The following is a 14066-nucleotide window of genomic DNA, read 5'->3' on the forward strand; positions in this document are numbered from 1 at the left end:
GAGATATACTGGATATATTATTTATAAGCACCCAAATATAAACACATTCACGACCAGCATTGTAAAACCAAAATGAGTAGGCCTATCATAGGTTTAGTAGCCGACAGTGGTTACCTTTCTTGCATCATGTCAAGATCCACTAGAGGGCGCCTTCATACTGGGTAAGCAAAGGGCCCCGAATGTAGCCTATAATAAAGATTCAAATTGGGATTCTTCCTTCCTGCTACCTCCACCCCTTGAGCAATCATTGAACTAGACGTGATTGGATAAGTGAAAGAAATGTAACAATCCTATTTATTTTTTTAATCCAGCCTTTGTCAAATCTGTAAGAAGCTGCTTCAAGAGAGTAGTAGTGAATGAAGGATGCATTCCCAAAGGGGTCTTACAGGTGTAGCTATAGAAGGGGAACAGGCAAGGAGGGAGTTGAATCAGCGACCCCTGCACTTGCAGAGTAAGTCTCTACCTATTGTACAGATGTAGGATCTTAATTTGATCACCCTGTTGCAATGCAAGAAATGTAAAACTTGTAGTGTGTGTTTAAAAAGGCTTCTGAAATGTGTAATTTCCACTTAGAAATTTCAGACTTGTTTTTCCCTTTCCAAAATTATATCAACCCTTACAAAAATGTCCATTAATTATAATTCACATTTCCTGTTGCTTCAGGATTATTTTTCTCCTGTAGCACGTAAACTGGCTCAAATTAAGATCTTACATCTGTACCATAAAGGCACAGAAGCCTTGGCAGAGGACAGTGCGCAGGAAAGGCTACACAGGGAGGCTATGGGTAACCTTTGATTTGTCTTTGTGAGTAAGACTGTAACTTCTGGTGTTGTGGGGTTTCTATTAAGACTTGAATGAGCTAAACATGTGCAACATGCCATCCAGTTAAAATCTAGAAATCCAGGATTCAATGGATTTCATTCCATTTGCCGCATGAGACAGAAAACAATTTTTGTGAAGCAACTAAATCTCACAATATCTGTATACTATATCTGCCGGCCATCATCCTGGTTGGTTCTACACATTAGTCTTGGATGAGGTCACCCCTGCCTTCCCCTTACAGTGTAAAGCGCATTGAGACCTTGTGTAAAGTGCTTTATAAATGCAAATAATTTATTATTTCCATTGTGTGCAGACAATCTGAAAAGTCTAGTCTCCCCTGCAACAGGAAGATACAGTATCATGCCATTGGGTTCAGTGTGTTTACCTTTTCCCCTTAAAACCAGAGACCATTTATGCCTGACCTGGTTTAATAGGGTCACAGCGCTGTGGAAGTGAATCATAGATGACACTTCCTCTGGCTTGGACGACTGAGATACTGAACAAACAATGTGACACCTTTAGCTCAAAGATAATCACATGAACGTGATTGGGACCAAAAACCAGACCGAGCTGAACAGAGAGAAATATGTGTTCCTCCTATGTAAATGTCTCTAATAATAATGTTTGGCTATCACTAGGACAGACATGACACATTAATAGCTGGAGGTGCCCTGAATCGGGAGAGGTATTGTAGAATTGTCCCTGAGCTGCAAAACAGGCTTGTCTTACTCAGAACTAAAAAGCCTGATACAGCTGGGATTAATGTGGGACCAAGAACTATGATTTTTCTAGACTCTGAGTCCCTAGCACAAATTGGCTTGGGAACACTCAAAGAATTAATTATCATTTTGAAAAAAACATCTAATCGAGAAGTCATGTTTCACCAAGAGAACAATAAACACAGAATCAAAGTCAGGGTGTAGAGTAAAGAGGTAGGGATTAAACACCATTCAAACAACAGAGGGTTCTCTTTGTAGAAGGAGAGGGATTTGCTCTGAAAGGTTGCCAGTAGTAACAGAGGCAACAGACACAGTTTGAAGCTTGTGAGACCTTGCCAAGCTCTTCCCATTGTCAACAAGGCTCTCAGAGGATGAACAACCAACCAGGCAACAATTATATCCTGCTCCAGATGAATACCCTACCTATACTCATTTTATAACAGAAATAGAGAGGGAGAAAGGAGGAGAGATAAAGTGACCAGTCAAAGTTAATGCATTGTCTTATTGTGTCGTATTCTGCCAAATATCAAATATCAAAGTATTTGTACATTTTATAAAAAAAATACTATTTGTCTACAGTATATAATGTGACAATGTCGAATCCACCTTCATTGTTCTAAGTTTAATATTGTCAAACATATATTTACATACACTAAGTGTACAAAACATTAAGAACACTCCTTTGCCTTCAGAACAGCCTCAATTCTTTGGGGCTGGACTCTACAAGGTGTCGAATGCGTTGCACAGGGTTGCTGGCCCATGTTGACTCCAATGCTTCCCACAGTTGTGTCAAGTTAGCTCCTTTGGTGGTGGATCATTCTTGATACACAAGTGAAACTGTTGAGCATGAAAACCCCAGCAGTATTGCAGTTCTTGACACAAACCGGTGCACCTGGCACCTATTACCATAACCTGTTCAAAGGCACTTAAATCTTTTGTCTTGCCCATTCACCCTCTAAACGGCACACATACACAATCCATGTCTCAAGGCTTAAACATCCTTCTTTAACCTGTCTCCTTCTCTTCATCTACACTGATGGAAGTGGATTTAACAAGTGACTGTCACACCCTGATCTGTTTCACCTGTTCCTGTGATTGTCTCCACCCCCTCCAGGTGTCGCTTATTTTCCCCAGTGTATTTATCCCTGTGTTTCCTGTTTCTCTGTGCCAGTTTGTCTTGTATGTTTTGAAGTCAACCAGTGGTTTTCCCGTTCGCCTGCTTTTTGCACTCTCATTTTTCTAGTCCTCCCGGTTTTGACCCTTGCCTGTTTCTGGACTTTGTACCCGCCTGCCTGACCACGAGCCTGTCTGCCACTCTGTACCTTCTGGACTCTGATCTGGTGTTGACCTTTCTGCCTGTCCATGACCATTCTCTTGCCTACCCCATTGGATTAATAAACATTGTAAGACTCTAACCATCTGCTACCTGTGTCTGCATTTGGGTCTCGCCTTGATAAGTGACATCAATAAGGGAGCATGGCCTTCACCTGGATTCACCTGGTCAGTCTGTGTCATGGAAAGAGCAGGTGTTCCTAATGTTTTGTACACTCAGTCTATATCAGGCAGCGGTGATTACATGAATAATTTCCTAGTTGTCTGTGGAAATATCATGAGAAATAAAGTATAAACTTAAAAGTGTGAAAAATAGATGACATTTTAGACAAACATATGACTGACTATAAGCAAACACACTTTGCTTTTGAATATGGAGGTTGTCAATAATACAAAGGTAGTGGTAGAAATCACTAGCATTCTGAATACATAGAAATATCTATGGGAAATAATATATTTACACAGTAGTTCTAGGGACACAAATCATTTTGGCTGTGTGACACAATCAAACCCCTATGTCCTCTTGTTTGTGGTGTTGAGAACATGTGTTTTATGGTATCATATCTGAAAGTTAGGGAGACGCCCTAGTGTATAAAATTGTACTAATGCACCCGTTGTTCATTGTCATCTCTTTCAGCTTAGTTCATGACCTCGTGAATAAAGTGTCAGGCATATCCGTGTATCTTAAGTCTCTAAGAAAGAGAGAGGGAGAGCGAGCGAGCGAGAGAGAGTTTGAGTGGTTGGTGGGACCATAGCTTCAATTGTCACTTGGCAACTCATAAGAGAAAAACTCTGCGTTTAGTCAAGCATGTGTCATCCTTAAGAAGCCTCGAGAGCACCTCTCCAAATCCCTCAAAAGACAAAGGTGGGGGCACTGTGTAATCTAGTTACACAACAAGCACAGCGGGAAACCCAAGAAAGGTTATGTGTCTCCTCAATCTAGACAGGATGAGTTTACATGGCAGACATGAGTGTGACATACAGCATGTATGGTTGCCTGCAGCAAAACAATGTATTTTTCAGCAGATGGAGCGAGTCCCTGCTGAGTAACGGGCTTACACGTGTGGGAAGATAACATTTCAGTGGGAGCAGGTTGAGGGGAGTGAAAAGTTGAGGGGAGTGGAATTTCTCACGCTTTTGTAACTAGGAGTCTTATGCCAACCTTGATAGAATTGAATAGGTGAACCTGGGTTACGCTACATTCAGAAAATAACCTCCTACGTTGGTCGACTAGCCCATTTAAATACAAAATAGTCGGAAGAAGCAACCTGGACTCTGTAAAACCTGTAAATTAAAGTCCAGGACACTCAAATGAGTGTGATACGTTACGTTTGGTATTCATTTGTGGTAGTCCATCATCCATTTCGTGTGATATGTTAGAAATTACAACTTGTATGATATTTTACCAATTACAACTTGTATGATATGTTACCAATTACAACTTCTATGATATGTTACGTATTGCAATTCATACAATATGTTACAAATTTTAAATACGTATGATATGTTAAGAATTACAAGTTGTTTTGGCTAACGTTAGCTAGGTGGCTAACGTTAGCTGGGTTAGGGGTTACGGTTAAGGTTAGGAATTAGTTTAAAGGGTTAAGGTTAGGGGAAGGGTTAGCTAACATACTAAGTAGTTGCAATGTAACTAAAAAGGAGACAGAAGTTGAAAAGTGGCTAATTAGCTAAAATGCTAAAGTTGTCCATGATGAAATTCGAACACGCAATCTTTGGGTTGCTGACGTTTACGTTATACGCTTACCCATCCACCCGACAAACCATCGTCCTTATGTTATGTTTGGTATGGTTACATAAGACAGAAGATTACTTAAGGCAAAAACAAATCATACTATTTTGAGTGTAGCGGATTTAGCGCCAGTCATTTATTTTTTAAAGCAACGACAAAAAAAAGATCATACAGTGAGTGAAACATTCAAAAGTGAAGCCTCTCCCAATTTTAAGAACTGTCCAAATGTGGGTAGAAGATAATGACACTGTCTGATTTCCACTGAAAATGCAAATGTACGCCCTGCAGTACCCCTTCTTCCATGACATTCTTGTAAACTAGCAAAAAGATGAGTCTCATCTCAGTCCATCAGTCTAGAACATGAAATCTGGGTCATCATGTCCATGAGTCCATCTGTCTCACTGTTAGCCATCATGGTGGTTACCCTACATAGCGATAACAGTCCTACGCTATATAGCAACCCCCTACACAGCGACAGTAGTGGCGCTAGCCGTGGCTGTGGTGAGGGTGGCCAAGGTGGCATCATTGGTTGTGACCTGTCCTTGTGGTGAAACCTTAGCCAGTCGGTGCTCCTTGTTCTGGGCACAGAGCTTGCAGGAGGCGCAGGCTAAGTTACAGCAGGGTAGGAAGCGGCAGACAATGATCCTCCAGAGGAACCAGCCTGGAGACCAGCAGCACCAACACAGCAGGACCAAACCAGCTATCACACCCAGGGTGATGAAGAGCGCCAGCAGGGACAGGTAGGGTGGAGAGTCTGGGGGAGCGTGGAGGGGTGAGAGGAGAGTACAGTTAGCAATGGGGTCTGCGTGCAATTTTTGGCCAATCTCCAACCTTCCATTCTTAAGCAAAATTCTGGAGAAATCTGTTTTCAAACAGCAAAATAATTTTTTAAGTGCCAACTGTATTTTAGAAAAAATCTAATCTGGTTTTCGGGCCCACTACAGCACAGGGACAGCCTTAGTTAAAGTGGTAAATTATCTAAGAGCCAACACAGATGCCAAACAGCTCTCTGTACTCTTAGATTTAAGTGCAGCATTCGACACTGTTGACCATGATGTCCTTCTGGACAAACTGCAGAGGTGGATTGGCCTCTCTGGTCCAGTTCTAAATTGGTTTAGGACCTATTTATCTGGTCAAGAGTTTTTCTGTCACCCTTGGTGAACATACTGTAACTCAGAGAAAGGGGGGTGGGGTGCAGCGATCTAAGGCACTGCATTGCAGTGCTGAGGCGCCATTACAGCCTTGGGTTCGATCCCAGGCTGTGTCACAGCCAGCCGTGACCGGAAGCCCCATGGGGCGGCGCACAATGGGCTCAGCGTCGTCCGGGTTAGGGGAGGATTTGGCCGGGGGGGATTTCTTTGGCTCATGCTCTAGCAACTCCTTGTGGCGGGCCGGGCACCTGTAAGCTGACATTGGTCGTCAGTTGGACGGCTTGATGGGTCATGTTTCGGAAGACACATGACTCTCAACCGTTGCCTCTCCCGAGTCCGTTGGGGAAATGCAATGAGACAAGATCGTAACTACCAATTGGATATCACAAAAAAGGGGGTAAAAAAAAATATAGCATTGATTTTCACTGATACACAATTAATTTCAAGATTCTTCTATTGGTTTTTAAATCAATCCACAATTGTGCACCCCAAAACACATCAAACATGCTTTTAAGTTATGTACCCAGTAGGTCCCTCAGGTTCTCTGGCACTGGCCTTTTAACTATCCTAAAGCCTAGGACCAAGAGACATGGAGAGGCAGCCTTTAGTTATTATGCCTGCAGCCTTTGGAATAGAGAACCTGAGGGGGGGCTGAATCTGTGGACATATTTAAAAGAGATCTTAAAACACATCCTTTTAGCTTTGCTTTTCTTCATGGTGCTTTTTAGTTGTTCAGTTTGTGTCATTCTTTTGATTTGTATCTTTGTATAGTGTATCTTTGTATAGTAAATATTTAGCTTGAATTTGTATTGTTTTTATTCATTGCTTCCTGTAAAGCACATTGCATTGCATTCCATGTCTGAAATGTGCTGTATAAATAAAGCTTGATTTTATTTTATTTGAATAGTAAAAATATCAGAATGCTTTGTTGCCAAATCACAGAAAATACTTTTCCTTGTATTCAATGATGATCCAATCATCCCTTAATTTAGGCAGAACAAAATACCATTCACACACATGTCCTGTTATCACGACTGGCAAATTCCACAGACATTTTTCTTTCCTTAGCCAGTTGAATTGGAATGAGTAAAATAATGATTGTGGTCTTGGCTGGATATCTGGTGGTTTGCCACTGAGAAGCCATCACACTTTATTGGTTTACAACCGTTAAGGTTGAAATAAAGACCTATTGGCAGCCCAATTAGATTTATGCCCCCTATCATAGATATGCTTTGCATTTGAATTAGGTTCCCAAATAGAGTTTACAGACACATACTGTACAATACCCCTACACTGATTTATGCTCCCAAAAAGTATCTTACCCAGCAGTTAAGAAATAAGGGATCTTTTAGAAAAGCCACTGTGAGATATACTACAAGTAAAACACTGAGTTTTTGTTGAGATTGTTATTCTATGAACCTTTACTTAACCAGGTAAATCTTTGGGAACTAACCTAATGTAGCAGGCAAAGAAAGACACCTGAACAGAGTCCCCACTTCTGTTTTTCAGGGGAAACGGAAGTTAGGTTGAAAATACTGTATCCCTGAAAACCAGAAACATGCGCTTTCTTCCAATGCCGTTAAGGGTGTTGGGAACTGATCCTTTTATAAAAACAAGCTCCTAGTTGGTCAAGAGGAAAACAATAACCTGCATCACCTGTAACGGTTGTCACTCACCTGTCACTGAGTCGTGATTGGGTACGCCGCCCGGAGTGCCACAGTTCCTATAGGTGGACATGGGAAAAGTTGGCGGGTTTAAGACAGGAGGGGTTGGGGTCACTGCTGGGGGAGTGGCTTGGGCTGGAGCCAGCTGACCTGCTGAGGAGAGGACACAGGTGTTATTTACCTTCCCTTTAGTAAGTAAGGTGACTGAGAACACATTCCAATTTACAGTAACAATATGGAAAAGAGTTGTACAGGATATAAGAGCAGTAGAATAATACAATTGGGTGGCCTAGGGTGGTCTAGCAATCTAAGCCGCTGCCTCTGGTGCACATATACCGCTGCAGCATGGGTTCGAACCTGGTTACTGCTATTTCAGCACACTCTCCTCTATCTTTCCTCTCTACTTCTGCCCTAACCAATAAACCAAAATATAGTGTATAAACTGTGGAATAGTGTAACATTAGTGAGACTGAGTCTGAAAAGTGTTTGGGGGCCACATAGAACACCTTTAAAGGCTTGTTGAACAGGTGTCTTACCTAAGTGACCTTTGCACCCTGAGGGCATGTGATCCTCCAGGTCGCTCCCGTCCCCACAGTTATCAATGTCCTTGTCGTCACACACCAGACTCATGGGGATACACTTCCCATTCCGACACGGGAAATAAGGTTCGCCGCTGCACGCGGATTGGTTAAAACCTGAAAACGGATAGAGCAAGGTGGTACATTTGATTGGTTACAAACTGCACAAACTTCAGCTTATGAGTTGGCTAGGATTGTAATGAGTTAGATTTCAACACCAACGTCAGACGACTATAAAACTACAACTAATGAATATGTGGCAAACATCCACGTGTCATGTCTCACCCAGTCTGAAGGAGGTAAAGTCCCCCACAAAGTCCACTCTTGGCTGGGTACCGCGGGTTACCAGACGCAGGGTCAGGTGATTCCCTGTGGACAGCACCGGACGGGGTGGGCTCTTCCCACACAGCGGTGGCCCAATTGGAGGCGAGTTCTTGTCCCGGCCATCGTAGAACTGAATGTATGACCCCGCATGACACGGGTCCCTTGGCTCTACCACTGGATTCGAAGGCTCCAATCGGAGGTCCCGGGGGGACTCAGGGAAGAGGGGGGTGGGACTTTGGGGTGCTAAACGAAGCAGACTGTAGACCAGGAAGAAGCGGAAGTGGAACTGTACCTTTACGGGAAGAGAAGGAAGGGGGGCATGTTTAGGTGACGGACATTGCAAGGAAGATAATGTGTAAAATATTGGGATTATCACTCAATGACCTCTTGCCCCTAACCCTTGGATCTGAAAGGACTTGATAGGTGTGGGAAGTCAAGGTGGAAATATTATCATATTGCATATACTTTTCCAATCCTCTAAGATCTATGGCTAGGAGTCGATTTGGGATATTGGGCATACATGTGTAGGGAGCACAAAAAGGGAGGTGGGGGCTGGGTGCGGTTAGTGGTGGGCACCTTGTCCTTGGAGGAGGCAGCCTGCATAGTGAAGTGGCAGTCTGTTCCCATGGTGACAAAGTAGTACTTCTTGGACTCCTGGTGTGAGTTGACAATCATCCCGTTGCCCCGGATGTTCTGGCCACAGAAGTCCACCACGTTGACTGAAGGACAACAAACAGATGTAGAAGTACCATGAAGGAACAAACTACTTGTTTGTGAGGATGTGATGTGTAAACAATTTACTTTCTCTGTTTCTCCACAGTGCCATTGACTCACTGACCTTTATCAAAGTATGAGATTAATAATAAAAACTAAGATAAAATAAAACACAACTGAGTAGGCTACAGCTGATTGTTGCAGGTGATTAGGTGGAACAAATAGCCAGAACCGGACCTGAACTGCTGCATCAGACATCCACTCTGGGCAGTGAGCCATATAATGGGAAGATTTACAACCCCTTCCTGGTTTTATTAGCTCTGTTTCCCCAGGCAACCCCTGGATCCTTCTGCGCTGACCTCCTGGAATGTTCCGAGGAAGGAGACTGAGGAGCTCTATTGGCGGGAAACAACCCGTCCCACAATACCCCCCAGGTAAACACGATGCCCGCAAGAGAAGCACTGTCCAAAACATGGACAACAGCAGAACAGTGAGTCCCCAATAAAGGATTTTACAGTTTAAAAATAAACAGCTCTGGTACTACTGTAGTCCAGTGGGGAAAAGACAAGTAAGAAGGCATGGGGTAACTCCTGGTGACACAGTCCCATGCACGCTCACACACAGTAGTGAGAAATACCTCTGAAAACGGCTGCTGCCCCAACGGTACATCCATGTGTAATCCTAATGTCAATGACTGAAAGCTAACATGTATTTATTTGAGCTTTGAATGAAGCTGGACCTAAAGGATTATATGTAATTTATCTTAAATCATTTGGTGAAGAGTTAGGGACAATATTAAAGTAACTGAATCAATGACTGAAATTCAAATTCTGCATTTGTGAAGGTATAACCACAGAATTAAATAGAACTATCGTTATAACTGGTAAAGTTCTGTTATTCCCCCCAAAAATCAGGTCCATAGAGAATGAGCTGAAATTGCATGGCTAAAGAAAATTATTTTTATAATGATTATTTTCTGTTCACTCAATAAATCAATAATAAAATAATGTTTCTTTCCCAATTATCCGGTTTTGATGATGATAAAAGCATAGAAAATTTTCAAAAGTCTGTAGACTATTTCTGTGGAATACAACATAAGTGAACAAAATATTTTAGGGTGGTTGTCAAAAAAGCCAGAAATATTCCATGAGTTAAAGTGTAATTCGAGATAATTCAAACCCATGTGTAAACTGTTATTTCACAAATTAAGAATAGTCACAAATGACCGTTCAGCTGCGGCCCTAACCCCTGGCGCCATGGGCATCCCCTATATGCATTATTCTCTTATCCATCGGTATGCGCCTGTTTCAATGGCAATTTCTTTTAGAAAGCAGAGTTCAAATCAACAGGTATTTGGTAAAGAATATAATATATATGCTTCATTACAGTGAGGCAAAAAAGACACACTGTATTCAGTGACAAAAGCCCAGTGGCGCAATGAGAAAGCCAGGAGCAACAAATAGGCACAATTATGCGCACCAGGCAGTGCGTCACCGTAATGGCAACAAGTGGCTGAAATGGCGACGGAATACATCTAACAATTGAGCTTCCATCTCCTTACCCGTCTCGATGGCATTGGTCTTGAGTGTCATTATGCTGAGCAGAACAAACCCTTTTGACAGGCTCTGAAGTTTATTCCCCTTGTTGACCATCTTGGTAGCCTACTCCCAAGCGCAAAGGATGTTGTTCCACTGTGATGCGCACTTTCCGTGTCACTCAGGCCTGCTTATCTCAAGCCGCAAAAAACTGTGTTGCATGTGTGTCTGATTCGGTTTAAAATGATTTTCTTCACAGAAAGCAACCATATTGCAAAATGCACTTTGTGGAGATTAGGTTATCGGTGTGCCAAGAGAAGCGCGGTCTTCATTTGAGGGATATACAAGGGACATTCGCTTTTAATGTTTCTGACGCCTTTGGAAGTAGTACTCTTTATCATACTGGCTTTTGTTCCTTTTAAGCCCCCTTCTTTGTCAAATCCATCTACATGTCCTTTGATTTCCATGACAACGGCCCCAAAGCGATGTTTCCAAAGGACGAGCGGTGAGGTCTCTGACTAGATGCATCCCAGAGAGGTCTAGTAGCCTATCCTCACTGAACTGTAGCCTCCCATTGGGCAAAAACTGTTTGAATCAACGTTGTTTCCACATCATTTCAACCAAAAAATAAATGTGATGATGTTGAATCAACGTGGAGAACTCATTGGATGTGCAAAAAGTCATTTCCTATTTTTCACCCTACTTTTAACCTAAATCCAATGACATGGTGACATTTTTGGATGATTTCACACTGAATTCACGTTAGTTGACCAATCAACCAAATGTAAATCAAAAGTAGATGTTGAACTGACATCTGTGCCCAGTGCACTATCACTACTTTTAGCCTACAACTGCTGCATGCTTTTGCAATTGCTGAAACAGTGGAGCCGGACCGGATTAAGAAATCATAGGCCCCGGGCTTGACTAAACGAGGGATAAAAATTGTATGATGTGGTGTGGGGTGCATGTTCCTGGCATGGTTAAGGTCCACTTGTAGAAGCTATGCCAAGGCACATTGAAGCTGTACTGGCAGCTCATGGTGGCCCAACGCCCTTTAAAGACACTTTATGTTGGTGTTTCTTTTATTTTGGCAGATACACTACGTGACCAAAAGTATGTGGACACCTGCTCGTCGAACATCTCATTCCAAAATCATGGGCATTAATATGGATTGGTCCCCCTTTTGCTGCAATTAACAGCCTCCTCTCTTCTGAGAAGGCTTTCCACTAGATATTGGAACTTGCTTCCATTAGGTCGGGAACTGATGTTGGGCGATTAGGCCTGGCTCGCAGTCACCGTTCCAATTCATCCCAAAGGAGTTCGATGGGGTTGAGTTCAGGGCTCTGTGCAGGCCAGTTCTTCCACACCGAGCTCAACAAACCATTTCTGTATGGACCTCGCTCTGTGCATGGGGGCATTGTCATGCCGAAACAGGAAAGGGCCTTCCCCAAACTGTTGCCACAAAGTTGGAAGCACAGAATCATCTAGAATGTAATTGTATGCTGTAGCGTTACGATTTCCCTTCACTGGAACTAAGGGGCCAAGCCCAAACCATGAAAACAGCCCCAGACCATTATTCCTCCTCCACCAAACTTTACAGTTGGCAGTATGCATTCGGGCTGGTAGCATTCTCCTGGCATCTGCCAAAACCAGATTTGTCGGCCGGACTGCCAGATGGTGAAGTATGACTCATCACTCCAGAGAACTAGTTTCCACTGCTCCAGAGTCCAATAGCGACGAGCTTTATACCACTCCAGCCGACGCTCGGCATTGTGCATGGTGATCTTAGGCTTGTGTGTGGCTGCTTGGCCATGGAAACCCATTTCATGAAGTTTCCCGACAAACAGTTATTGTGCTGATGTTGCTTCCAGAAGCAGTTTGGAACTCAGTAGTGAGTGTTGCAACCGAGGACAGACAATTTTTTATGCGCCACGCGCTTCAGCACTCATCGGTCCAGTTCTGTGAGACTGTGTGGCCTACCACTTCGTGGCTGAGCCATTGTTGCTCCTAGACGTTTCCACTTCAAAATAACAGCACTTACAGTTGACTGGGGCAGCTCTAGCAGGGCAGAAAATCTACGAACTGAATTGTTGGAAAGGTGGCATCCTATGACAGTGCCACCTTGAAAGTCACTGAGTTCTTCAGTAAGGCCATTCTACTGCCAATGTTTGTTTTTTGAGATTGAATGGCTGTGTTGTCGATTTAATACACCACATACTTTTGTATATATAGTGTACTTGTATGTGCTTGTGATACAACTTAATCCACTGTTTTTTTAATAAACTATTGATCCTCTTGGCTAAATGATGCTCTCTTGTGTATTTTGGACATAGAGAATTAAAAATTTAAAATAAACATATTTTAAATTTTTGGCCTCTTGGGCCCAGCCCCTGACTCACACAATTGACCATTCACATGTATTTATTATGAAGCTAATTTAAAATCATATATTAATCAGTTAACCACGTGGGCCCACTACCTCCTCTCCTTCCCCCATCTGATGATTAGCAGAGCAGCAGCAGGCTGTCTACACTCATTGAGAACAGGCTCCTGAGACCTCCTGTGGTTGGAGGTTGTTGTTTTTTTGCTTCCTCTTGGGCCTGGGCACAGGGGCTTCAGCCCCAGTAAACCTATTAAGGATCTAACCCTTTTTTTTTTAAATTCACCTAAAATGACCTACCCAAATCTAACTGCCTGTAGCTCAAGACCTGAAGCAAGGATATGCATATTCTTAATACCATTTGAAAGGAAACACTTTGAAGTTTGTGGAAATGTGAAATGAATGTAGGAGAATATAACACATTAGATCTGGTAAAAGATAATACAAACAAAAAAACATATGGTTTTCATTTTTATTTTTCATCTTTGAAATGCAAGAGAAAGGCCATAATATAATATTGCAGTTTAGGCGTAATTTAGATTTTGGCCACTAGATGGCATCGGTGTGTGTGCAAAGTTTCAGATTGATCAAGTGAAGCATTGCAATACTGTAATAAGTCTGCCCAAATGTGCCAAATTGGTCAATTGATACATTTTGAAGTACATAACTATAGAGAACATACACACATGATATGGTAATACAAAATGTAAGTTTACACACGTCCAGGAATGTCATACATGATGGCTCATTAGCTTATACACTAACTTTCACACATCTAGATGGCCGGGTGTGGAGCCAGAGACAGCAGGGCTTCAAACTGTAGAACCCAGTTCCTACATTTGAATATAAAAAAATATCTGATCAAACAAAACTATGGTACATTTTATCTCTGGGAACCTCAGGATGACAAATCAGAGCAAGATTACTGAATGTATGTACATTATTTACCTTCAGAGGTGAATGTATCAAACCAGTTGCCGTGATAAACCGCCAGTTGCCGCCAAAAGACTCGGAACTACATGGGACACTCTTTTATTAACGCCACTTTGATATAAAGTGATTATCTTAGCATGTTAGGAGAGCATTTTCGCTAACCC

At 42.5% G+C, this 14066-nt stretch overlaps 1 protein-coding gene across 3 annotated transcripts; it reads right to left on the reverse strand.

Annotated features, from left to right (window-relative positions):
* Positions 1-4734: 4734 nt before the first annotated feature.
* LOC106583476 (low-density lipoprotein receptor class A domain-containing protein 2) lies at positions 4735-14045 on the reverse strand. Of its 3 annotated transcripts, none has more exons than XM_014167700.2 (6): positions 13918-14045; positions 8917-9059; positions 8302-8632; positions 7975-8133; positions 7451-7591; positions 4735-5377 (listed from the first exon to the last, which is right to left on the reverse strand). In XM_014167700.2, the coding sequence occupies exons 2-6, from the start codon at positions 9013-9015 to the stop codon at positions 5088-5090; spliced, it is 1020 nt and encodes a 339-aa protein (XP_014023175.1). In that variant the 5' UTR covers positions 9016-9059; positions 13918-14045; the 3' UTR covers positions 4735-5087. The 3 variants fall into 3 exon arrangements, with proteins under 3 accessions (XP_014023175.1, XP_014023173.1, XP_014023169.1); XM_014167698.2 differs by lacking the exon at positions 13918-14045 and adding an exon at positions 10616-11182 and having other exon boundaries at positions 7451-7588; XM_014167694.2 differs by lacking the exon at positions 13918-14045 and adding an exon at positions 10616-11180.
* Positions 14046-14066: the final 21 nt, after the last annotated feature.

The sequence above is a fragment of the Salmo salar genome, chromosome ssa22, assembly GCF_905237065.1.
Source record: "Salmo salar chromosome ssa22, Ssal_v3.1, whole genome shotgun sequence".
Classification (NCBI taxonomy): Eukaryota; Metazoa; Chordata; class Actinopteri; order Salmoniformes; family Salmonidae; genus Salmo; species Salmo salar.